The sequence below is a fragment of the Pelophylax lessonae genome (assembly GCF_965119305.1).
Source record: "Pelophylax lessonae genome assembly, chromosome: 3".
Taxonomy (NCBI): domain Eukaryota; kingdom Metazoa; phylum Chordata; class Amphibia; order Anura; family Ranidae; genus Pelophylax; species Pelophylax lessonae.
In genome coordinates, this window is record NC_138770.1 from 398,493,048 (window position 1) to 398,517,836 (window position 24,789).

At 45.6% G+C, this 24,789-nt stretch overlaps 1 protein-coding gene across 1 annotated transcript in view; it reads left to right on the forward strand.

The window, feature by feature from the left end:
- Positions 1-24,789, forward strand: part of AMD1 (adenosylmethionine decarboxylase 1) — a 37,112-nt gene that overhangs the window by 6,303 nt on the left and 6,020 nt on the right. Inside the window, exons 2-3 of the mRNA XM_082251460.1 lie at positions 19,490-19,576; positions 23,351-23,477. Of these exons, the coding sequence (XP_082107586.1) occupies positions 19,490-19,576; positions 23,351-23,477 (214 nt within the window). The remainder of the gene's footprint in view (positions 1-19,489; positions 19,577-23,350; positions 23,478-24,789) is intronic.

The following is a 24,789-nucleotide window of genomic DNA, read 5'->3' on the forward strand; positions in this document are numbered from 1 at the left end:
TATTAGACGATACGGTAGGCCAAATTTACACAGCACAAGCACTGTGCTGCATAACATGCTTTAAAGGAACAGGATCTTTTATTTTTTTGGGGCGTAATAAACGCTTTAAATGGCATGAGGAAAATCAGGGAAGCTTTTGCATTAGTGTGGTCTGAAGGAGTTTTATTGTAGTAGGTAAGATAATTTTAGGTCACTAAATGTTGATTTAATCAGCATTTTCTATTTTTGTAGATTTTAATAATCCAATCCAGGTTTCATTAATACTGAACCCCAAACAGATATAAAAACCACCAGTTAACAGTTTTGTTTGCAGTAAAGATTATATTTTTAAATTAAGCTAGCGTAAATAATCTGATGGAAGCCGCTTGACTCCTTGCTACAGCAGGTCTATTAAAGGGAAAAAACTAGCCACTGCTACAGTGAAAATGTATTGGCGGAACATGCAAAAGGGTTCAGCCTTATACACCGATGAGAAAATCGGACAAATTATCGTCTGTTTTTTTGGGGTCTTTTAATGCTAGTCCCTTCTCAAAAGTGAAGGTTACTACAGTAAGAGAATTCTCATACGACAAAGTACACTTTCGTAAGTGATGTAATCTGTTGTATTATATTGTAATATTTTCTTTATTTTCCGAGCATGCGTTGTCTTGCTCTCCTGTTTTTTTTTTTTTTTTTCAGGTTGAATACTGTACTGATTAAACGAATATTGTACGACAAAAATTTTTGTGTTTGTCCCTTCAGACAATTTAGAACATAGATATGAGATTTTCTAGCTGCCCCCATACAAAACTAGTTGAATAGCTTGTATAAGATCTGGAACATTTATTGAACAAACTCGCACTGAATATATACCCCACCAGGTCAGGTGCCTGATTACATTATCATATGCAGATGAAATTGTGTACAGAAATATAATTAAGATATCTAAGGAACAGCCAACACAAATAGTATTCTACTCTCCCACTAGCAACTAAAGGATGACAGTGATTTAATTAACTTGAGCTAATTAACTAGCAGACTTGCCGTCATCGAGCTCATGAAGTACAATACACGTTAGTGTAAACACATCCCTACATTAGACAATAGGTGAGTTAACCAGCACAATCAACAATGTGCAGAAGACAGGTGGTTGAGCTGATGACGTTAGCATCTGCCATGAGTCTGACTGTGCGGAGTAGTCCCCTATTGGCATTAGATAAAAGAAAGAAGCGGCACTTCCAGCACTCAGGAAAACGAAGATTTATTGCAGATACATAGTTCCAACACCCGACATACAGGGCGACACTGGTTCAGCAGATGCGTTTCACACCATGTGCTTACTCATTGCTGATTGTGGTTTGATCTATTGGCATTAGGCAGCTAGGCCTTTAACATGGATCATAGGAATAGTCCCTGAGTCTGTGTGTCTTGGGGAGATGTGGACTTGAATCCAAAGTAACATTACTCCAAGGGTCCCCCCAGCATGCACCCCACAAAGAGCAGTGTTCCTCACAAGCCAGGGCCCATAGTCAGTAGGCAAGAGGCTTGCCTGCAGTCCTCTCCAAAAGCCCCTGTGAGTTTTTCACATTTCTCCCCCTTCAGAATGAGACTAACACAGGAGGAGAACCTAGACAGGTTGACTTGGAAGTTAGTCTGTAATTCCAGTCCCCCAATGCCCGTACCCACACAGTACCCCAAACAAATTTTCTTGAAAAGGGCATTACTCACCCAGCCAACCTCTGCCTCTCTCATAGAACATACACACCGCTGTGGAGAAACGTGGACTGGCCCTTCTCCCTGGAGTTTTCAGCCGCTGGAGAGAAAACAGGGTGGCTGGGCTCATGATGTCATGCTGTTGGGGATCTGGGCTGACTGCCCAGCATCTCGGTGGTATACAGGTGGAGACTGTAGTCCCATCCACTTTGTTAGTTGAGGGTAGAGGCCAGCAGAACTCTGCTCTGTAGCCAACTCTACTGCAAGGTTGGTGTCGTCATTCTGCGGACTGTCTGCAGCTGAGAAGAGGAGTCGGCTGTTCCATCTTCCTTACCCTAATCTGGCTGTTGGGACAACCTTTCTCTGGTACCGTCTCCCAGGCGCACACAGATCCTGACTGGGAAGGGAAGACCGTTTCCTCTGCTCTGACTGACTGTTGGGGAGGGAGAATGACAACCCCCTCTCCCTTCTCCCCCTGGATCCTGATCTGCTGCTGGAGAGTAACCTCCACCTTCTCGCCCTGGGCCTCCGGAACTGCTGCAGGTGTGGGTACAGGGGAGCAAAGCACACTTACTGTGCCACATTGCCGACTCTTTAGCAAGGATTTCCAGACTGTCAGCTGGTACTTCTGAATATTCCCAGGCAAAGGGAGCCCAGCCCTGGTGCTGAGCAGAGTTTAGCAGCCATCTGTAGGCAATCTCCAGCTCCCATTCTCAACGGCCAGAAACTCCATATCTTCCAGGGCCCAGAACACTTCCGAGATGTTCAGGATCTCTTCTCTGTGATCCAAAATTTCCTCTAACCGCAACTCCAGATCGCTCCCAAAGTTAGGGTCCCCTGACAGCTTCACTCAGTTGTCTGCTCCTTGTGCAGTTTATCTCCCAAAAACAGCACCCACAATCTTTACTGCAACCAGTACCTTTCCTGGATGGAGGGGAGGATATTTCCCTTCCAAAAGCCCCTGTTCTGAGTGAGTTTGTCACAACTACTTTATAGCCTCCATGAAAGGAAAGGAATAATTGTGGAAAGCATCTTCAGACTTTCAAAGGTTTTTTGACTGGTTCCTCCCATTTTGTAGCCTTTTTAGGCTGTGACAAAAGGATCCACCCAGCTGAAATCGAATCCTGTGGGGCAAGGCTCCTCAGCTTCCTTCGAGTGGTCACTGAAATCCACCCCTGAGGCCACCTGTCAGTTGAGGAGAGGTACCAAGAACAGGGTGTATCACAGCTCTCTAAGCTCTGTGATGAAGTCCTGAACGGATTGGGATTGCGTAATAGACACCCGTCATTTGATATGTATTGTGAGTTCTAACATTTTTAAACTGCCTGCTAGATGGTGCTTTTCCTTTCCATATACACACAAGCAGTGGGGAAAATCGCATGCGATTTGGACAGAAATCGCACTGCAGAATAGCGGTACTCTGTATCGGCAAGTACTTGACCGAAAGTATCGGTACTCGTATTCGCTGATCAACTTTATCTGTACAATCCTAGTATGCTTGCCTTTTTGTACAGCACATCCTATTGTACTTTCAACATGGTACATTGACAATATAGTTGCCCTAGCGATTGTCCTTGTGTTGGACTGCACAGATTTGCAAAGACTTAACGGACAAGGTGTGCACAAGCTCTAAACAGAATGATTGCTTATTGTAGCACTGCTTCCTATTGTCCATTTACCAAGTTGAGGGCGTTTTCTTAACCACATGCGGCTAATGCTTTAGTGCAGGCCTAGATAAAAAGAGCGGTTGAAAGTATTTTTTGTAGTTTGTAAAAGTATACTAAAATATAACGTCCCTAGGAACATATACAAAAGTACAAGTAGCGCAGGTATAATTGAGGAGAAATGACGTAGCATATAAACCAGCCAAATCTTGATACAGTCCTTATACGTCCATGAATGCAAAATTTAGTGCAAAAAAGCTTCAATGCAAGAAATTAAATGCAAAAATTCAAAACCAAAGGGTTAATTCCTCAGTAATAGTCCAATCCACCAAGTGAAAAACACCATCAAGTGTTGGGATCACCACTGCTCTACACCTCCACCGATGTGATAATGGGGGGACTGGCAACTCACCAGATGCTGTGGCCCTCCTATTTGCATAGGACAGGCAAACAGGTTGTGGTAACACAAATCCCACTCAGGAACGATTACTGCTGCTATTACTGGATTCCAATCACGGGGGATCCCTTATCTCCCTTCTTCTCCCGGCATTAGCTCAGACGGTAAACATAAGAAGAAAGAAGGAACCGCACTAGTGTAATATTGTTTCACCCATCGGATATTTATTCAAAGAAAACCCAATACACATGTACTCACAAACGCAATAAAACAATAAGCCTTCAGTATCAGTGCTACGGGTACCGTGGTATGCTGTGTCGATCCTGCTCACCCTCTCCACGCTGGTGTCTCGGATCTCCAAAGCTGCCGCTCGTGTCCCCCGTGCACTTCCGGTCGCCGTAAGGTTCATGCCCTGACGCGTTTCGTCATTTCCGACTTTATCAAATTTTTTGTAGTTTGTGACCATAAACAATATCCTTATACAGTCAGGTCCATAAATATTGGGACATCGACACAATTCGAATCTTTCTGGCTCTATACACCACCACAATGGATTTGAAATGAAACAAAGATGTGCTTTAACTGCAGATTTCAGCTTTAATTTGAGGGTATTTACATCCAAATCAGGTGAAAGGTGTAGGAATTACAACAGTTTGTATATGTGCCTCCCACTTTTTAAAGTACCATAAGTAATGGGACAATTGGCTGCTCAGCTGTTCCATGGCCAGGTGTGTGTTATTCCCTCATTATACCATTTACAAGGAGCAGATAAAAGGTCCAGAGTTAATTTCAAGTGTGCTATTTGCATTTGGAATCTGTTGCTGTCAAATCCCAATATGAGATCCAAAGAGCTGTCACGATCAGTGAAGCAAGCCATCATTCGGCTAAAAAAAAAACAAACCCATCAGAGAGATGGCAAAAACATTAGGTGTGGCCAAATCATCTGATATGAACATCCTTAAAAAGAAAACGCACTGGTGAGCTCAGCAACACCAAAAGACCCAGAAGACCATGGGAAAACTGTGGTGAATGACCGAAGGATTCTTTCCCTGGTAAAGAAAACACCCTTCATAACAGTTGGCTAGATCAAGAACACTCTCCAGGAGGTAGGTGTATGTGTCAAAGTCAACAATCAAGAGAAGACTTCACCAGAGTGAATAGAGGGTTCACCACAAGATGTAAACCATTGGTGAGCCTCAAACAGGAAGGCCAGATTAGAGTTTGCCAAACAACATCTAGAAAAGCCTCTCACAGTTCTGGAACGACATCCTATGGACAGATGAGTCCAAGATCAACTTGTAGCAGAGTGATGGGAAGAGAAGAGTATGGAGAAGGAAAGGAACTGCTCATGATCCAAAGCATACCACCTCATCAGTGAAGCATGGTGGTGGTAGTGTCATGGCGTGGGCATGTATGGCTGCCAATGGAACTGGTTCTCTTGTATTTATTGATGATGTGACTGCTGACAAAAGCAGCAGGATGAATTCTGAAGTGTTTTGGGAAATATTATCTGGTCATATTCAGCCAAATGCTTCAGAACTCATTGGACTGCGCTTCACAGTGCAGATGGACAATGACCCGAAGAATTCTGCAAAAGCAACCAAAGAGTTTAATGGAAAGAGGTGCAGTGTTATGCAATGGCCAAGTCAATCACCTGACCTGAATCCGATTGAGCATGCATTTCACTTGCTGAAGACAAAACTGAAGGGAAAATGCCCCAAGAACAAGCAGGAACTGAAGACAGTTGCAGTAGAGGCATGGCAGAGCATCACCAGGGATGAAACCCAGCGTCTGGTGATGTCTATGCGTTCCAGACTTCAGGCTGTAGTTGACTGCAAAGGATTTGCAACCAAGTATTAAAAAGTGAAAGTTTGATTTTAGGATTGTTAATCTGTCCCATTACTTTTGGTCCCTTAAAAAGTGGGAGGCACATATACAAACTGTTGTAATTCTTACACCGTTCACTTGATTTGGATGTAAATACTCTCAAATTAAAGCTGAAAGTCTGCAGTTTTTAAAGCACATCTTGTTTGTGTCATTTCAAATCCATTGTGGTGGTGTATAGAGCCAAAAAGGTTAGAAATGTGTCCCTGTAATCTGTTTTAATGAATCTCTTACAGTTTTTTTGCCTCTGTAATGTCCTCTGTGAGCTCACGAATCTCCTCTTCCCCTCACTTTAGTTTCTTTGGAACAAGCATTGCATGTTCAGTGTGGTCATGAGCACTGCTCTATACTACAAATCCCCTAGTCCATTTCAGGAGTGAGTAATAGAGGGTGGCTATGTTCTACATACAGTGGGACAATGTAGAATATTAGCCAACCCTCTAACAGGAAGTTGGACCACAGCAGCAAAAAAGATTTGTAGTTTGAGAGAAATATAACTCCAATTCTAAAAAAAAGATGGAACAGAATGATTTGCAAATCCCATGAACCCATATTGTATTCACAATAGAAAACCTATCAAATATTTAAACTGAGGAAATGTACCATTTTAAGATGAGAAAGAGGCAGTAAGGATGACCGCAACAAGTGTCAAATTTGGGACAGGGCCATGTTTACCAAGGTGTAGCACCCTTTATTTTAACACTCTGTAAACGTCTGGGAACTGAGGAGCCCAGTTGCTGGAGTTCTGGGAGAGGAATGTTCCATTCTTGCCTGATGGAGGATTCTAACTACTCAACAGCCCTTGGTCGTCTGTCCTATTTTAATTTCAAGGTGCTCCAAATAGTTTCAGTTGGTGAAAGGCCTGGACTGCAGGCAGGCCAGTTAAGCACCTGGACTCTTCTACTATGAAGTCATGCTGCTGTTATAGATGCAGTATGCAGTTTAGCATTCATTGTCCTGAAAGATGTCGTCTGGATGGGACAATATGCTGCTCTAAAACCTGGATATTTCTTTCAGAATTGATGGTGCCTTTCCAGATGTGCAAGCTGCCCATTCAATATGCACTAATGCACCAAAATACCATCAGAGATACAGGCTTTTGAATTGAGCACTGATAACAAGCCAGAAGGTCTTGCTCTCCTCTTAAGACCAGAGGATGTGGTGCCCATGTTTGCTAAAAAATGTAAAATTTAAATTGGTCTGACTCTAGAAATGTTTTCCTATTATGCAACCGACCATTTTATATGAGCTTTGGCCCAGAGAAGAAGATGGCATTTCCGGATCATGTTTCAATATGGCTTCTTTGCATGATCTTTTTACCTTGCATTTTTGGATAGCATAGTGAACTATGTTCAGACAGTGATTTTTGGAGTATCCCTGAGTGTTTCGGTCAGATTTTTGTGTCGGCAGTAGACATTGGCCCTGCAGGAAGGATTCTCGCATCACGGTCTGTTGAGGGAATCAAGCAAACTTCTTTGAACCTGTGGTTGCAGGAAAGAAAGTCGCTCTGTGTATGGCTGGCCTAAGACACCCGTTTTTTATATCCAATCATGTAACTGATCTGTTGCAAACTGACCACTACCCACACAACAACGTACCCGTATGTCCTTGGGTTTCAGTGGTTATACCGGGATGATGCCTGTACCTACAGGTATCATCCCAGTACCATTCTTTTCAGCCAGCGATTCTGCAGAAGTGATCCGAGTGGCTAATAATCCACTCGATCACTTCTGCGGGTGGCAGAAGGGGGTCCCACCACCTCTCCTAGGCCCCCATCGCGGAGGCCAGGAGCGATGCGGCCGGCAGTGATGGCTGCATGGGACTGAGAGGAACTGACGTTGTTCCCCTCTCTCTCTCTGTAACTCTGGAAGCCGGGAGCGACAAGTATTCGTCACTTCCGGTTCCGCCCCTTTGTTTACCTGACCACCAGCGGCCAGGTCGGACCAATCTTGGCTGCATGGGAGGCCCGATGAGAGATTTGGGTCTAATAGACCCTAAACGGCTCATGCTATCACAAGAGGTGTTGTTCATCCCTTATAAAGGCAATAAAGTTGTACAAAAAAATGTAAAAAAAAAGTTTGTATGAAATGAAAAAAAAAATTAAAACCACAGTCTAACCGTGCTTACGCGCAAATGCGAACGCATACGTTACTCCCGCACACATGTAAACGGTGGCTAACCTAATTAGATGTAAAATGTTGTTGCCATCAATTTCAAATCTACCTTTATTCTTTTATTCTTTACTTAAAATGGTCACATGCACTCAAACACGCTAATGCACTACACTGAAGAGGTGTTAATTGCCCCTACTCTTTTCCTTAGCGGGGGACAGCTTTGCCTGTTTTTTTCTTTTGGGGGGGGGGGGGGGTTTCACCTGACACTAAAATAGTTTTTACTGACTGCCAAGAACACAGTTGCTTTTAAAAAAAAATGCCTGTTACTGTTATTCTTTAGTTAGGGTAGGCAGAATAGCATTCTGAAACGCCGGATAAACCTGGCCATAGACTGATTGAAATTCGACTGCTTTAGCAGAAACAGGACACATCTCGATCGGTGTGGCTGTCCCTGTTCAACAGAAGTCGATCTTGTGACTTCTAGTACAGAGAGAGGGTGCTGGCTCTGTATGCAAAACATGTAGAAACAAAAGATGTCTGGACGACCGCACTCCAGTGCAATTCATATTTATTGAAGTGGATAAAATTCATACAGCATGCAGAGGTACAGGAACAAAAACAGCTGATGCATTTCGCACTTGTCAGTACTTAGTCATAGCTATAGTGTGCATGACCAAACTCAAGCTATATAGATGTAAAAGACCAAATGGTATACATATTATCTTGAGCTAGATCAGGTGCACTCCAAACAAACAGAAAATTGGGCTGCCAAATCAATCAGTAGTGATCAAAGTTAACCCTTGAAGTAGGTTCATTGACCTATCTCAAATCATTTTGCTTCTTTGCAAGCCCTATCTCGTATTCATACACAAACGTATTACTTTTATAAAATCATTACAATGTATATGTCCGAAATATTTCATAATGTATAAAAAAATAAACCAACAGATTCAACAAACAATATGTATACATAGATGTGACGTTAACAGGTGAGGGCAACAAAGTAACTTTCAGTTTGTTCAGGGTAACACCCTTTTGAGAGCAGACTCCAGTCCACCTAGCAAATACTATACAAGGTATACTTGTGGGTCAATTCTTGAGGCTTAGGCGTATGTGTAGCAAGGACATTGAGTTGAATAAGGAAGTGACGGATATGACCCTTAGATTTAGGGAAAGAGGCTATCCTGAGTCCACTTTAAATAGAGCTATTAAGATTGCAGTCAACACCCCCATGGGAGAATTTATTAAGGGATAAAAACGGTAAAGCTGAGGGCTGTAATCACAACAGGTCAAAGGATGAACGAGTTCATGTTCCTGTCTTTTCCACTTCTTAGTGACCAGTTTGATAAAATTAAAGGCACTGTTCTTAGATATCTCCCTGTGTTGTATAATTAGGGATGCACTGATCTGACTTTTTTGGACCCGATGCCGATATCTGGCATTGTGAAATCGCTGATGCCGATACCGGAACCGATCCGGAGCTACACACAAAGCAAGCGGCTGCAGTACAGATTTAGGCTACTTTGTAAGAGAGGTGTTTTGGTTATTTAGGTTAAATACCAGAAGGCCATTTTAAGTGGGATGTCTCCCATAGTTATGAATAGGTATACATATCTATCTGTTCACCTCTCTCCAAGGCAGTTTAAATATCAGAAGGTCAGCGGGCCTGAATTTTTAATGGGATATTTCCCATTAATGTGAATGGATAATTTGGTTAATCAGTAAACCTCTTTTAGTTTGTTCCATCTCACTATGGCCTGTGCATTCATTTTCCGCCGGTTCACATGCATATCTTTCTCCCCTCTTTTTATTTTATTAATTTATTAATTTTTCTTCTATGCTATTTTGGTGAAACTGGGGGGCTTTTTGCATCTAGAGTGCTGCTTTATGAACTTCAGTGAGTTAAGGTTTTTTTTTTTTTTTAGCTTAAGTAGGATTCTGTCCATAGGGAGTTACCTATACAGTACGGGTTTTTCCTTTGCTATGACAGTTTTGTGTGTTCTAGGAGTACTTCAGCACTATAGTATATTTGTCTCCAATTTTGGATTTGGAATGGTCCCTCCAACGTATATTTGTAGGTTTATTCTCTTACCTTTATGGTTTAATGACAATACTAGGATAGTAATGTCAGGTGTGAGGGGGGTTTCTTCTTTTTCTTTTTTTTCCCTTTTCTGTAGCATTGGTATATATTAATTTAATGCAGCATTATCAATATGTATTCCATCAATATAGTATTGTGCTGAAGAATGTCTCAAGTAGACACACATTTTATATTTTGAAAACATTTTTTCGTGAACACAAGTGTATAAATATTGTTTCTGTCTGTAAGAATCTTTTTTTTTTTTTTTTTTTTTTTTTTTTGACTATGAAATGTTTTGGACGTATACATTGTAATGATTTTATAATATGTTTGTGTATTAATACGAGATAGGGCTTGCAAATAGCAAAATTATTTGAGATGTGTCAATGAACCTACTTTAATGGTTAACTTTGATCACCATTGATGGCTTTGGCATCCCGAATTTCTGTTCGTTTGGAGTGCACCTGATCTAGCTCAAGATAATTATGTATACCATTTGGTCTTTTACATCTATATATTTTTTTAGTTTGGTCATGCACACTAGAGCTAGGACTAAGCACTGACAAGTGCGAAACACGTCAGCTGTTTTTGTTCCTGTACCTCCTGCATGCTGTATGAATTTTATCTACTTCAATAAACTTGAATTGCATTGGAGTGCGGCCAGCCAGACATCTTTTGTTTCTAAAGGTGGAGGAGCTGTTGACGCCAGCAGCGGTCTGTGTCTATAAACGCAGGCAGCGGGGCTCGAGAGCCAGTCACTGAGTATATGTAAGGGTTTATAAGCACTTTAATAGATACTGTACAATTATTGAGGAAAGACCTGTAAAGCAATAAATGCAGCCACCACATCCGAGTACATTCAAGCTGCTATCCCAATGGATCCCTTGTATAAAATTATATACTTGTAGTCTTCCATTCATGTTAAAACAGAGAAGATCCAAGTGCACCTGATGAGCTCTACCTTTTGTTAAAAAAAACTATTCGATATTGTGCATTTCATTCATGTATCGATTCCAGATCTGCCCAATGGTTCTTTTTTTATTTTGAATAACATACCCTGCAAAATGGTTCATTGCCATTCTTGCCTTTATAGTCAACCATGGTAGTTTCTCGGATTAAATAGGTGAAAGAAATGAGGCTGCTTGTGCTCTTATCCCGAAAACCTTGACATTAGTTTGATTAGAGAGACTGACTAGTATCTCACCATCTATAAAAGCAGTGGGTCTTGTACTGAGTGTGCTGGATGTGATAAAACCGAATTCTCCATTGTATGCAGCCACTGGGTCTTCCATTTACCTTGTCAAAAGGGCTGTCTCAGGCACTGATCTTTTTGGTTTTCAATAAATAGTATTATCTGATATTCACTGGCCCCAAATTACTTAAAACCAATGTTTATGGATTTCTATGCCAGGTAGATGAGCTGATCACAGGAAGATGCTTCAAGACATCCAGATGTAGAAAAAAGCAGTATATTCACATAATCATGCTGTAAATATGAGAATATTTTGTAGTTTGCTGAGATGTAAAGTACTCATTTTTATACAAATAAACTACCCTGGCAGGCTCTACAGCCAAATATTATTATTGGCATGAGACTTGGCTTCTCTCTTGAAAGAAGGGAATTATGTGAATTCCAGAATCCAAGGATCCCTAGGGTGTTGTTCCTATTGGGGCTTGTAGGGTTTGCCCACCGAGGAGCTATCCAATGTGGCGATATGTCTTGTATTCACTGCCTGTTTTAACCCATAAGAGCCTGCACCACCACTCTGCAACCCATGCGCTTCAATGGGCCATGTTCGGCAGGCGCAAGTATAAATGCTTGAAATCCCATATTTGAAAAGCTCGATCTAGTGACCAAAGCAGAGATTTGCAGAGCAAAGGGGGCAGAGAGGGATGCAAAGTTGTATCATTGTCCACAGTGATGTGTGCTGGGAGTTGGGGGATACAGACTTGTGGAATGTTTAATATTTCTTTATATCAGGGAATATTGTAGCCAGCCTCCATGGATATGGCCACGAGAGACCAATTGACCCCAGTCTAAACAAAGATGGTGGGAATGGACAATGGACAACCAGGAGAACTTTAGATACAAGCTGAATGTCAAGGTGCATTAGTGTCTCATTGACACATTGCTTAAGTGACAGTGGGCTTAAAGGAAGAATACCAAGACTCCATTGTTGAAAGAAACCTAAAAAATCAGACTGAAGTTTTCAAAAATACATACTTTTTGGAGAATGTCCTTTTGGATAGTCGACACAAAGCTTGTGTTTAGTCTTGTTCTGTCTTCTTTATGTTCAGACAAAAAAAGTAATCTGTCAAAGAAATGAACACATACCCACTCTGAAACTTGAGGAGGCTGGCTTGTTTTGCCTTGCTTTGCTGTGCATGGCTTGGGTGCCTTGAGTCTGTGTAGGGCACAATTAAATTTTAAAGACTATGAAGTAATTCTGGAGTGAAACTTGCTGCCCAGTGCAGTTGGAGTAGTCCTCCAACAGAATGACACAACACAGATCAAAGTAACCAAGAATGGCTAAGAACAAAGACTCAAACTAATCTGAAGTAGCTTTCAATGCACCCTTATCTGAATTCTATCAAAGCTGAAACAGTCAGTCTGAAAAATGCACCCTTCAGACAGCTGGAATGTTTTAAGAACAATGGGCCAAATGCTAACCAATTGTTTGCACTGACTGTATCTAAAGCCAGCTATAGATGGATCGAAATTTGGCCCTTTCCTATCGACTTCAATACAACCAGCCTGTCAGGTTTTTATCGCCCAAATGCTTTTGACAGCTATAGCCGCCAGCAGTGATCATTGTATTCTGCCCTTGGAGAAGGCTCCCTGTTGGCAGAACGCGATAGCGCTGTGGGATTCCCCTATCAATACAAACTGTTGATGAAGAAAAAGTGTTCTATTCCCCAACTTGTGGTTGAAGGAAAGAAAATTGCATAATGTATGGCCTGCTTAATGCAGCCCATACATTAGTCTTTTTTTTTTTTTTTGGCGGGTTGAATGAATCAATTTCCCCATCCTCATCGAGGATTATTGCATTACTCCTGCTGAGCGATTGTATTCTAACTAGGGAGAATTCCATGCTGTCAAAATACACTGCTCAGCACTGCCGGCTATAGCCGGGAGCGTTGATCGTGCGGAAAGTTTCCAACAAGCTGGTTGTACGGAAGTCAATCAGTAAACTTTTGTACAACCAGCTTACTATACATGGATTGAAGTTAATCTGGTCTCTGCTGAACTGGCCAAATTTCGATCCATGCATGGACCAGCTTAAAGGTTGTGCTACAAAATATTAGGCTAAAGGGTCCTGTAGTTTGCCATGCCTTTTTTTTTTTTTTTTTTTTAGTCATAAATATTTATATAAAGCATTAGCAGTGGGCTTTTGACTTTCTATGAGGATTAAAGGCATGAATTTAAGGTTCAAATGGATATTGCTTATAGCGGCTGCTGAGTGCAAACAACTTTTCTCTTACGTCCTCCGACAGTCGCCGCCATCTTCATATTCGTCACAATGGGGTATTAGACTTTGCTCCGTAGGAGTAGCTAGGCAACAGAATATGTCAATATTAAAGCTTTTAACATATCCCCACCCCAGGAGGTGGTCCACTCAGTCTATACCCTCCTGCTTCAGTTTCAATGTCTAGCTTGTCAGGAGTAGCTGGATCTCTCTATGCTGGGGCATTTTGTCTCAGCCTTTATCTTCTTTTTTGATTTTTGTTTGAGTTTTTTCTCTCTTTACTTAGCTGTTCTTTTTGTCAGCATTAGTTAGTTCTTCTGATGAAGAGGATTCGTGCGGGCTGGGTCTCGGGCTGATCCCCCTGGTCGCAGGTTGTGGGTCAGTGGCTTCCCAGCCTGCCATCGAGCGTTCAGCCAGATAACGCTCCTGGCACAGTGAACGACCCATCCCTGTTCGGTGCAGGGATGATTGGTGAGGTGGCTACCTCACTGGATGCTGTGCGGTTTCTTAACCCCGATTTTTTGCGTCCTGGATGCGACTCTCCCTGCCTCATGCGCAGCGGCTTGTTCGCCTGTGCGGCCTCCCCACGCCATTAGGAGGTAAGTGTATCTATGTGGGGACCTGTCTGTTGGGGGGGTGTCAGTCTGGGACTGTGTTACCCTGCCTGTGTTTCACACTATTGAAATCCCTGTCTCTCTGGCTGCATGCTGTGGGCTGCAAGGAGGGGGGGCTGTGCTGCACTGTCTGTGTCAGTTTGTGTATGTGTGAACGGCTGTGTGCTGTGGGGCCTGATTATTATCATGTTTGGGGCACTTTCAGCGACCGCTGCGGCGGTCCGCCATGTTTTTACATGCTATGCTGTGTTTAGTCCACCTCGCTGAGGTGGAGGAGCGGCGGTTTCGGCGCCAAACGGCGCCATTTTGGCAGTGCTCGCTCCGGCCGCATGGTATCACTGCGGGCGGCCATTTTCTTGTAGCCTTCCATAGGCTTTCATGGAGCGCCCTGTGTTGCATCGCTTCCTCTCCCTGGGTGCACCGATCGAGGCGGCAGCAGCAGCGATGGTCTCTACAGGTTTTTACCTCCATATCCCTTTATCCTTGCCTGTGTTGAGCCTTTTTCTCCCGGTGGGGGTAAAAATTGTGCCAGTGTGTGTGTGCGGTGGGCAGCGCTCGCCGCGCTTAAGGGGCAGTTAACCCTTTACTTTCCGGCTTATTGGGGCAATGGATTCTCAGGGAAGCGGATTTCCTACCACTTGGTGGGTGGACAAGGGCTGTTTTCCCCCCCCAAGGGGGGATTTGGCTGCGGTTGTGTCTAATCTTGCTGCTCGGGTGCTAATGCTTGTGGCTGCTCAATCCACACAACGAACCAGAGTTTTCAATCTCCTCTGATCAGAGGGTGCTGGTGATGGGGCTGCTATAGCTGGGGTCTCCTTATCGGGGTCCCGTTCCTCCCTGGGTCTTGTGGGGTCCGGGGTGGAGTCTGAGGTAGAAGGGGTGGATAATTCTCCCCCTGGCTTGCCTGAAGAGCTTGCACTCATGGATGAATTGGTTGCTTCTATCAAGCAAACACTGCGTTTACGGGTTGAACCATGTCCTCCTGCTGCCCTGGCAGCTTATGGGACGCAGAAAGACGCAAGACATCGCAGGTCTTTCCCTGCACTGATGATTTTCAGCGCACTGTTAAGAAACAATGGTGCAATATACGCAAGCCTTTTGCTGTACCAAGTAGGTTCAAGCTGCGTTGTCCTGTCACGCCCGCTTCTGATGAGCGGTGGTGTGTGCCACCTCAGGTGGATCACGCGGTGGCGGTTTTGTATAGGTCCACTGCGATTCCTGCAGAGGATACCCTGGTGTTCCGGGATGCTACGGGCAGGAGGCTGGAGTCTCTTGCCCGTCATTCTTACTCTATTACGGGTTCTATGCTAAAGGCTCTATTTGCTTCGCTTATGGCAGCCCAGGCTGTTGCGAATTAGACGCAGGTACTCAGGCGCGTCCTGGTGGCTGATTCAGCCTCACCGGCGACATTGGATTTGGTGGATCAAATCCATCAGGGTGTCATGTATTTGTGTGATGCGGACCTGGATATGGTACCGTTGGCTGCACGTGTACACAGTGTGGCGGTATTGTCTCGCCGCCTGGTTTGGTTGAAGTGTTGGTCTGTGGACCAATCTTCGCGCAAGACCTTAGCCAATCTGCCCTATGATGGCTCTCGCCTTTTTGGCAAATCCTTAGATGCACTGATAAAGGGGGTCACGGGTGGTGAGAGCACGCTCCTGCCCCAATCCCACCAGGCTAAGGCTGCTCATGGTATGAAGCATGCTTTTTTTCGGCCCTCTCAGGGGTCCTTTCGGTCGCCCTATAGGGGCAAACCATTCATAGGCCAAGGCTCCCAAAAGAAGCCTTGGTCAGGTAAGCATAAGTCCGGCCAGTCCGGATCCGCTGCCCATAACAATGCGGCCTGAAGGGGCGCCCTCACCCAGTTCTGGTTTTTCTTCAACCCTGGTTGGCCCGTGTTCGGGACAGGTGGGTTCAGGAAATCGTTCATTCTGGTTACAAGATCGAGTTTTCTCTCCCGGCCGGAGAGCAGATTTTTTCCCTCAGGTGGTTCCGGTGCCTCATCGGGACAGATTTCGGGGGTTCTCTTCCAATCTGTTCACTGTGCCCAAGGAGGAGGGCAGGGTACGTCCAATTCTGGACTTACAGGCTCTGAACCGCTTGTGCGGGTTCGCAAGTTCCGCATGGAATCCCTGCGGTCGGTGGTGGCTGCCCTGGTTTCGGGGGAATTCATGGCTTCCATCGACTTGAAGGATGCGTGCCTTCACATCCCGTTTTTCGAGGATCACCAGAGGTGACTTCGATTTGCCATTGCGGAGGATCATTGCCAATTCGTGGCGTTACCTTTTGGTCTCGCTTCGGCTCCACGGGTTTTTTCGCCAAGGTGCTTGCACCGGTTTCTGGCTTTGTTGAGAGCCCAGGGCATCTCTGTCCTGGGGTATCTGGAAGTTATTCTGGTTCGGTCTGCGACCAGCCAGGGTCTGGAGGAGGACCTGTCCTTCACGATGCTGACTCTCAGGAGTTTGATTGGGCGATTGATTTTCCATAGTCGACGCTGTGTCCATCGATTCGTCTTCCCTACCTGGGAATGATTCTGGACTCGGTCCAGGCGAAGGTCTTCCTACCGGACGACAAACTCAGGATTCTTCAGGAGAAGTCAGGTCCCTCAGGGACGTTCCGTGCTCGTCACTCCGGACGCGCATGAGATGTCTGGGATTGATGGTCTCGGCTTTCGAGGCGATTCCCTTCGCCCAGTTTCACACGCGGGGTCTCCAAGTGGAGATCCTGTCCAGGTGGGACGGGCGACCGCAATCTCTGGATCCGGATTTCGTTGGGCCATCGCACCAGAAGGGATCTTCTGTGGTGGCTCCAGTCCCCGACGGTGTCAGGGGGCAAGTCTTTTCGTCCTCTCTCATGGACGGTGGTCGTCACGAATGCCAGCCTGTCGGGCTGGGGTGGTGGTTTGGGCGTTCTGTCCGCCCAGGGAAATTGGTCGGAGGCGGAATCCCCCCTTTCGGTCAGCATTCTGGAATTGCGTGCGATGAATCTCTGCCTTCAACGTTGGCCGGACAGGCTGCAGGGCTGTCCGGTTCGGGTGCAGACGGACATTGCCACGGTGGCTTACGTCATTCGCCAAGGGGGCACCAAGAGGGCCCGGGTGGCTCGGGAAGTGGCCGACATTCTGTCTCGGGCCGAGACGCATGTCCCGGCGATATCGGCGGTTCACATTCCGGGGGTGGAGAACTGGCGGGCGGATTATCTGATGCTGCCAGTCCCTGGACCAGGGGGAATGGCCCCTCCGTCCGGGTGTTCTCCAGATGTTGTGCGCGACGTGGGGTCTTCCGGAGGTGGACCTGTTTGCGTCTCGTCTGAACAGCAAGGTGAACAGGTTCGTGGCAAGGCCACGCGATCCTCGGGCAGACGCGTCAGACGCGTTGGTAGCTCCGTGGCATCAGTACCGACTGATGTATGCGTTTTCACCGTTTCAATTGCTGCCCAGGTTCCTTCACAGGTTGGTCTCGGAACCAAAACACGGTGATTCTTGTGACACCGGATTGGCCTCGCCGGTCCTGGTACGCAGACCTCGTGCATTTGACGGTCGACGCCCTGTGGCGTCTGCCTCTTCGGGAAGATCTCCGGTCTCAAGGGCTGATATTTCAACCTGCCTTGCAGTCGCTGGCTTTGCCGGCCTGGCTGTTGAAACCGAGGTCCTGAGGGATAGGGGTCTCTCCCCTGAGGTCATTCACACTTTGATCGACGCAAGGAATTTTTCCTCGGGGTAGGTCTTTTACCGTATTTCGGAGGCCTATTTTGCCTGGTGTGAGTTCAGGGGGTCTTCACCTCGCCCGTGGTCGGTGTCTGGGGTGTTGTCCTTCCTTCGAAAGGGTGTTGACAGCGTTTGGCGCTGGCTACGATCAAGGGTCAGGTGTCTGCGATGGCCATTCTTTTTTCAACGTCCTATGGCATCTATCTCCTTGATTGGCACTTTTGTTCGGGGGCATCTGGTCCCTCCTAGGAGGGTGCCTCTGCCTCCTTGGGACTGGAATCTTGTTCTGTCCGTGTTACAACATGGTCCTTTTTGAACGGATCGGGTAGTTCTCGTTGTCTATGTTGTCCTAGAAGGTCACCTTTTTTGGTGGCGATCAATTCGGCTCGCAGAGTGTCGGAGCTGGCAGCTTGTCCTGCCATTGTCCGTATCTGGTCACTCACTTGGTTAAGGTGGTCTTGCGACCTAGCCCTTCTTTTTTTCCGAAGAGGGTTTCGGAATTTCACCTCAATGAGGACATTGTCTTGCCTTCGCCTTGCGCGAAGTCTAAACATTCGGAGGAGGTGGTGTTGCACTCCTTGGATGCTGTTCATGGCGATTAGGGTTTACCTAAAATCGTCTGAATCTTTTCACAAGTCGGATTCTTTGTTTGTCCTTCCGGGGGTCCTCGGAAGGGCGTAGCGGCGTCTGCTTCTGCCGTTGCCAATTGGTTCAGACAGGCCGTTGAACAGGCCTATGCTTTGCGGGGAAAAGTTTCCCCTATGCCTGTGAGGGCGCACTCTACCAGATGTCTGAGTACGTCTTGGGCCTGTCGTCATGGGACTTCTGTGGCCCAGGTGTGTAGGGCGGCGACTTGGTCGACCTTGCACACCTTCACTCTGTTCCACAGAGTGGATGTTCAAGCATCGGCAGATGCTTCCTTTGGCCGCAAGGTTCTTAGTGCGGTGGTCCCTTAGGGTCCCTGGTTTTGGTCCTTTGGGCTGTTTGGGATTTCTTTGTATCCCTGGGTTATTTGTTTTTTTTCCTGGGTTATTGCTCCCGTTGAGCAAATTTTTTCTCGTGTTGCCCAGCTGGTTTCCTTCCTTTGGTAAGGTTACTTTCTTTGATGTGGAGACTGCGTTGCCTTTAGGCGCGGCTGCGTTTCCCACCCCTCATGTTTGCACTGCTTTGGGACGTCCCCATTGTGACGAATATGAAGATGGCGGCGACTGTCGGAGGACGTAAGAGAAAACGGAATTTTTGTAAAATCTTACCTGTAAAATTCCTTTCTCTGAGTCCTCCGACAGTCGCCGCCCCCGCCCCTCTTTTGGGGTTTAGGTACTCTACTGCTATTCCACTGAAACTGAAGCAGGAAGCAGGAGGGTATAGACTGAGGGGACCACCCCCTGGGGTGGGGATATGTTAAAAGCTTTAATATTGACATATTCTGTTGCCTAGCTACTCCTACGGAGAAAAGTCTAATACCCCATTGTGACGAATATGAAGATGGCGGCGACTGTCGGAGGACTCAGAGAAAGGAATTTTACAGGTAAGATTTTACAAAAATTCAGTTTTTTTATTTATATATAATTTCATATATATTCATTTATTATTCGATGTGCGCTGGGAGAAAGTGACTTCAATCTTCAGACTTTTTAGTTATTTTGTTGTGTTGTGAAATATTCAACTGTGTGAGAGGGAAGGTCAATGGGAGAAAGTGGATGGAGAAGAGTGGATTTACTCTGTAACTTCAGTATGTGGACACCTAGCGGGCATGGTCTTGATTCAGTTTCCCATGGTGTATGTTGCAGTTACTGAATGTGCATTTAAATATATGTTGTGATTTCAATACTGGTGTCCCCTATGTAATATATTTTGTCTTCTGTTTTCAGGTTTGAGTGGGACAAACTTTTGGAGAATGTTCATTGTCTGATCATAAGTGTGACAAAAACTGACAAGCAGGAAGCTTATGTACTCAGGTAATTATGTTACAAAAGTTTATTTTGATTAGTTTTGGGTAGTTATGTGGTATATACACTTCTAAAATGACCAGTGTGACAAATTACGTTTACATAATGGTGTACGTTTATTAAACTGAAGTTTTCTTTCAGTTCACTTCTCAGCAGTCTTAGAGGACAATTATCTTCTCTGCAGCCTGTTTATAAGCTGAGAATTTCAGTTCTCAGAGGGAGAACAGAGAAGTTTTTCCTCTGAAAACGGCTGAGATCAGTGTAAAAGTAGGTAGGCTGCTTGTAATCTCGTGAGATTACAGTACAGAAGAGTGTAGGAGAAGTATAGGTTTGGGCTTTTATTTTATTTTTTTTTAGTTTAATACTTACCTAGGTGGATGCAGCATTGGTCCAATGCTGCATCTGTTCCCCGGCACCTCTACACTGAGAGCCGAGCGTTTGAATGCTGTCGATTACTTGGTTCTGACAGCTCCCCGAGCAGAGAGCTGCTGACTCAGTCAGCAGTTCTCTGCTCTGCTCCATCCTTGCTCGTTGAAGCACTGAGCTGTGAGAGAGGCTGAGCCATGTGAGAGGCTAAGCCGGGTTGACCGACTTCTGTGACGTCAGCAGAGAGCGGACTTCAGTGCGCTCTCTGCTGAAAACGAGTCACAGGAGTGCAAAACGAATTGCACTACTGTGATCCATAGGAGAAGTACAAATATAAAATAGTGTATTGCGCTCAACAAGAATAAGAAATGCAAATAAAATTCACTGTGGGGGGCGTTTCATATGTGAATGATAGCCTTGCTGCCATTGTGTGGGGCACTTGCCCCTTTTAGCGCTGCGGGACCATCAGGGTACCTTGCCTGCGCATCCGCATCCCGGCGGGTGGCTTCTTTTTAAGGAGGCTATTTCCTATTATGCCCTTTTTGCAGGGCTCGGAGAGCGACCCCCTTGATTTTTGCGGGGTCTAGTAGGTCGTCCATTTGTGGGCCTTTGGTCGGCGTCCTTTTTGCGGGATCGCAGTGGCGACTTCCCCTGATTGTTTTCAGGGTGAGCTTTGTATATAGCGACTCTACTGGGTCTGTGTCCACGCATTGAGTGCTCAGATAGCGAGGATGATTTCTCTGCTCCTCTAGCCGTGCGTGAAAAGGCGCTGGTGGGTGCACTGTTTGTTCAGTGCGTGACACTTTGAAATTGGAGGTTGCGGCTGATGCTGCGTCGGAGGCGCCGGTCCCTTTTTGGCACTCACGGGCCCTCCAAAGTGACGAGGGCGTTCCCTTTTTGGCACTCACTGGCCCTCCGAAACGGCGAGAGTGTTCCCTTTTCCGCTCACTTTGACAACATTGTTGGGGTTGTCCAAAATGCAGTGGTTTCTAAGCGCTTTTTGCTTGCGGTGTCCTTATGAGGATGGATGGTCCCACCTGTAGTGGACTTGTCGGTTTAATGGTTAAATAAAGCGACCTTAATTCCAGTTGAGGAGTCCCCGACCTTTAAAGATCCGGCTGATGGGAGGGCGGGAGCTTTGGCCTGCCATATGTTCACTGTGGCTGGTTTGGCACTTAGGCTGGTATCTACTATTGCCTTGGGTTTCGCACGCTCTGAGTGGGCTAAATTTTTATGCCGGAACCTGGAGGGGAAACAAATTACCTGGTCTTTGCGGAGCTGGCGGATCAGTTGGTCTAGGGCAGGGGTCTTAAAACTATGGCCCTCCAGTTGTTCAGGAACTACAATTCCCATCATGCCTAGTCATGTCTGTGAATGTCAGAGTTTTACAATGCCTCATGGGATGTGTAGTTCCGCAACAGCTGGAGGGCCATAGTTTGAGGATCCCTGGTCTAGGGGCTATAGTTTTTGTGATGCCTTTTTGATTTCTAGGCTGTCTGTATCAGCCGTGGTCCTTCAGCATATTATCTGGCTGAACTGCTGGTCTGCGGACCAGACTAAGAAGGCTTTCTCTAGCGCCCCCCCCCCCATAGGGCATCACCTGTTTGGAGCTTTCTTGGATGATATAGTCCATCATCCAAGACATGATGCCCCTCGTAGACATGGGCCATTGTCCTCGGCTCTTAAGAAGTCTTTTCGTCTCAGGGTCTCAAGACAAGGGAACAAAGGACCGGGCCTCCACCAGAGGTTCCAAGAGGACCTAGTCTGGCAAGTCATGAGCGGGCTCTTCCAGTCTGCCCACAAGGCTGCCTCTGCATGCAGGGGCGCCCACCCCCGTTTCTGGGGTGTGGGGATGTCTTCGCTTGTTACACAAAGTGGGTCCACTAAGTTATTCTGTCAGGCTACAAGATCGAGTTTGGTCTTATCCTCCGGAAAAGTTCTTCCCTTCCAACCTGCACTTCTCTTTGGGGCAGTGCAAGACTTGCTACTTCAAGGGTGATTGTTCTGGTTCTGACTTCGGAACGTTTTCAGGGGTTTTTACTCAAACCTCTTTACAGTCCCCAGGAAGGAAGCCAAGGCATGTCCAATTCTGGACCTCGAGGCGCTAAACTGCTTTGTGTAAGTACAGAAGTTCCGCATGGAGTCCATTCACACGGTAGTGGTGTCCCTACCTCTGGGATTTCTTCTTGCTTCTACTGACATGGACGCCTAGTAATATGTGCCAGTCACCAACGCTTCCCCCCTTTTGCCGTGGGTGGAGAGTATTAGCAGTTTGAGGCGTTGACCTTGGTCTCGCCTCCACTCCTCGGTCTTCATAAGAGTGTTGGCCCCGGTGCTGGCATTGTTTGAGTCAGCGGGGAAACGCAGTACTTGGGTACCTGGACGATTTCTGCAAGCGGAGTCTCTGACTGTTCTGATGATTGGTCTGGAAATTCTGAGGGAGTTTGGGTCTGACTCTGGACTCTGCCTCAGCCGGAGTGTTTCTTCCTCTGGAAAAACTCCAGACTTTGCAGTTTGTTGTCCAGCAGACGGTCATCCCTCCAGGCTTGCATGCGGCTCCTGGGTCTGACGGTGTCCACCCTCGAGGCGGTCTGTTTACATAGTTCCACACAAGATCTCTGCTAAAGAGATTCTGGTAAAATGGGACAGGATTCACGGTCTCTAGAGGTGGCTTCGTTCTCCGGCACTTTTACAGGGAAAATCCTTTCTCCCCCTGTACTAGATGGTTGTCACCACGGATGCCAGCCTGTCCGGGTGGGAAGGCGTCCTCAGCACAGGCGTGCTCAGGGGGTTCGGACTCTGGCAGATTCCAGACTGCCGATTAATGTACTGGAACTCCGAGCGAACAGACTGTCTGGCTCATCGGACAATGCCACGGATGTGGTCTATATCAATCACCCCGAGGGTACAAGAAATGTCCTGGCGGCTCGGTAAGTAGCTGGCATTCTAAGGTGGGCTGGTCGATTTTGTTCCAGCCTCTCAAACTTCTGCCACAACTCCTGTGCAGGATCCAGGCAGAAGGCAATTCTGGTCATTCTAGTGGCTCCAGACTGGCCTCGCCGGTCTTGGTACCCTGATCTGGTATGGCTGGTTGCCGATGCTCCTTGGGGACTTTCCTCTCAGGGAGGATCTGCTGTCCCAAGGACCAATCTTCCATCCTGCTTTACAGTCGCTGTATTTGACGGCTTTGCTGTTGAACGCCAGGTGCTGAAGGATGGAGGTTTGACTGAGTCGGTGATCCCTACGCTGTTAAAAGCTAGGAAATCCACTTAGGAAGATGTACCATCGTACGTGTAATATACAGTGTCTGTCCAGTGTATATGGTCTCTTACCTTTTGCAAGCATTTAGTAAATGTGTATTTTCATATTGCTCTTTCTTGACTGAAAATGTCTTGCTTTGTTTGTTCTTTTATACAGTGAGAGTAGCATGTTTGTCTCCAAGAGACGTTTCATTTTGAAGACATGTGGTACCACCCTCTTACTGCAAGCACTGGTTCCCCTGTTAGAGCTCGCTAGGGAGTATTGCGGGTTTGATTCCATTCAGGTAAGTTGAGTTATTTTGGGTAAGTCTAGTTTAGTTCTGAAGTGAATGATTAAAGGGAGATTTACTAGATTCACAAATGGATGTAAATCATTTTTAACCTGTATGTGCTGCGTATGTGGTTTTTTTTTTCTGGCACTTTTTGTTTAAAGTTTAACTCTGTATTTTTTGCTCAAATTATTATTTTTTTTAAAAAAATTTTTAGGCCTAGGGAGTAAAATGGCGATCATTTTTTGCAAACAAAGTTTTTTGGGACAAATACACTTCAACTGCTTCCCTCCCACATCGTAAAATGGCTTCCTTTCATGCCAATTATTGCATACAATTGTGTTGCTAGCTGTGATTGGTCAGTGATCACATGGTACAAACAGGGCCAATCACAGCTAATCACACTTGTCTTTCAGTAAAAATATTTGCTTATAGTGCCAGATTGTTTCTTGGGCGAACCAGTGGAAACGGTAAGCTTGAGAAACACTGGCAAGCGCCCCTCCCCTCCTTTTTCGGAAACCGTTTCAGCGGTTGGAGCCAATCAGACTGGTTTCTTGAGAGCCAGCCGCCTGCAGAAAAAAACGGTATCAGGGTTATGGCTGTTCTTCAACCATAATCATAGTAAACCACTTGCAAACTATAATATATAGTGTTCAGAGTTTTGCAGCCACTTTGGGTCCTGCTCATCAGGCAGAGGTTTTTTTTTTATAAACAGACCTATCATACATATTTATGCAAACCAACAGGAGGGTACATGTTGGAATTATAAAATCACATAATGTAAATCAACAATAAACCGATCATTAAGCAGGATAGTTTGTTTTCAGATAGACCCTCAGTTGATTGGCAATTATATAATTAGCAAGACACAAAGGACAGCTTGTATATGTAGTTGGTAAACCTGGCTGTCCCATATACTGTATATACAGGTACAATCAAAACCATACACCAAAACATTGTATTTAAAGACCAACACACAGTGACTTTTACATGTGTAGCAAAAACATTAAAAAGACTACAGTTCCCCTTTAAGGGTACTGATTAAAGTATTTAAATTTGTATTAAACCCAAAAGCAAATTGTATTTATTTTAGCCAGGTGATCCTGCCAGTAAGTCTGTTTTTTAATAGAACAAGCTATCCTGCAGATGTAACAGTTGGAGGATTGAGACAAACTAGTGAATACTGACAGGGGTATTTACAATGATCAGCTTTTATTTATGCAAAACATTTATCCCAAAAGGAACAGAACTGTTGCTGTAACTGCTAAAACATTGTTAGATGGAGCTTGACTTTTATTAGTGTATTTAAATCTGCTAGTACATCTCA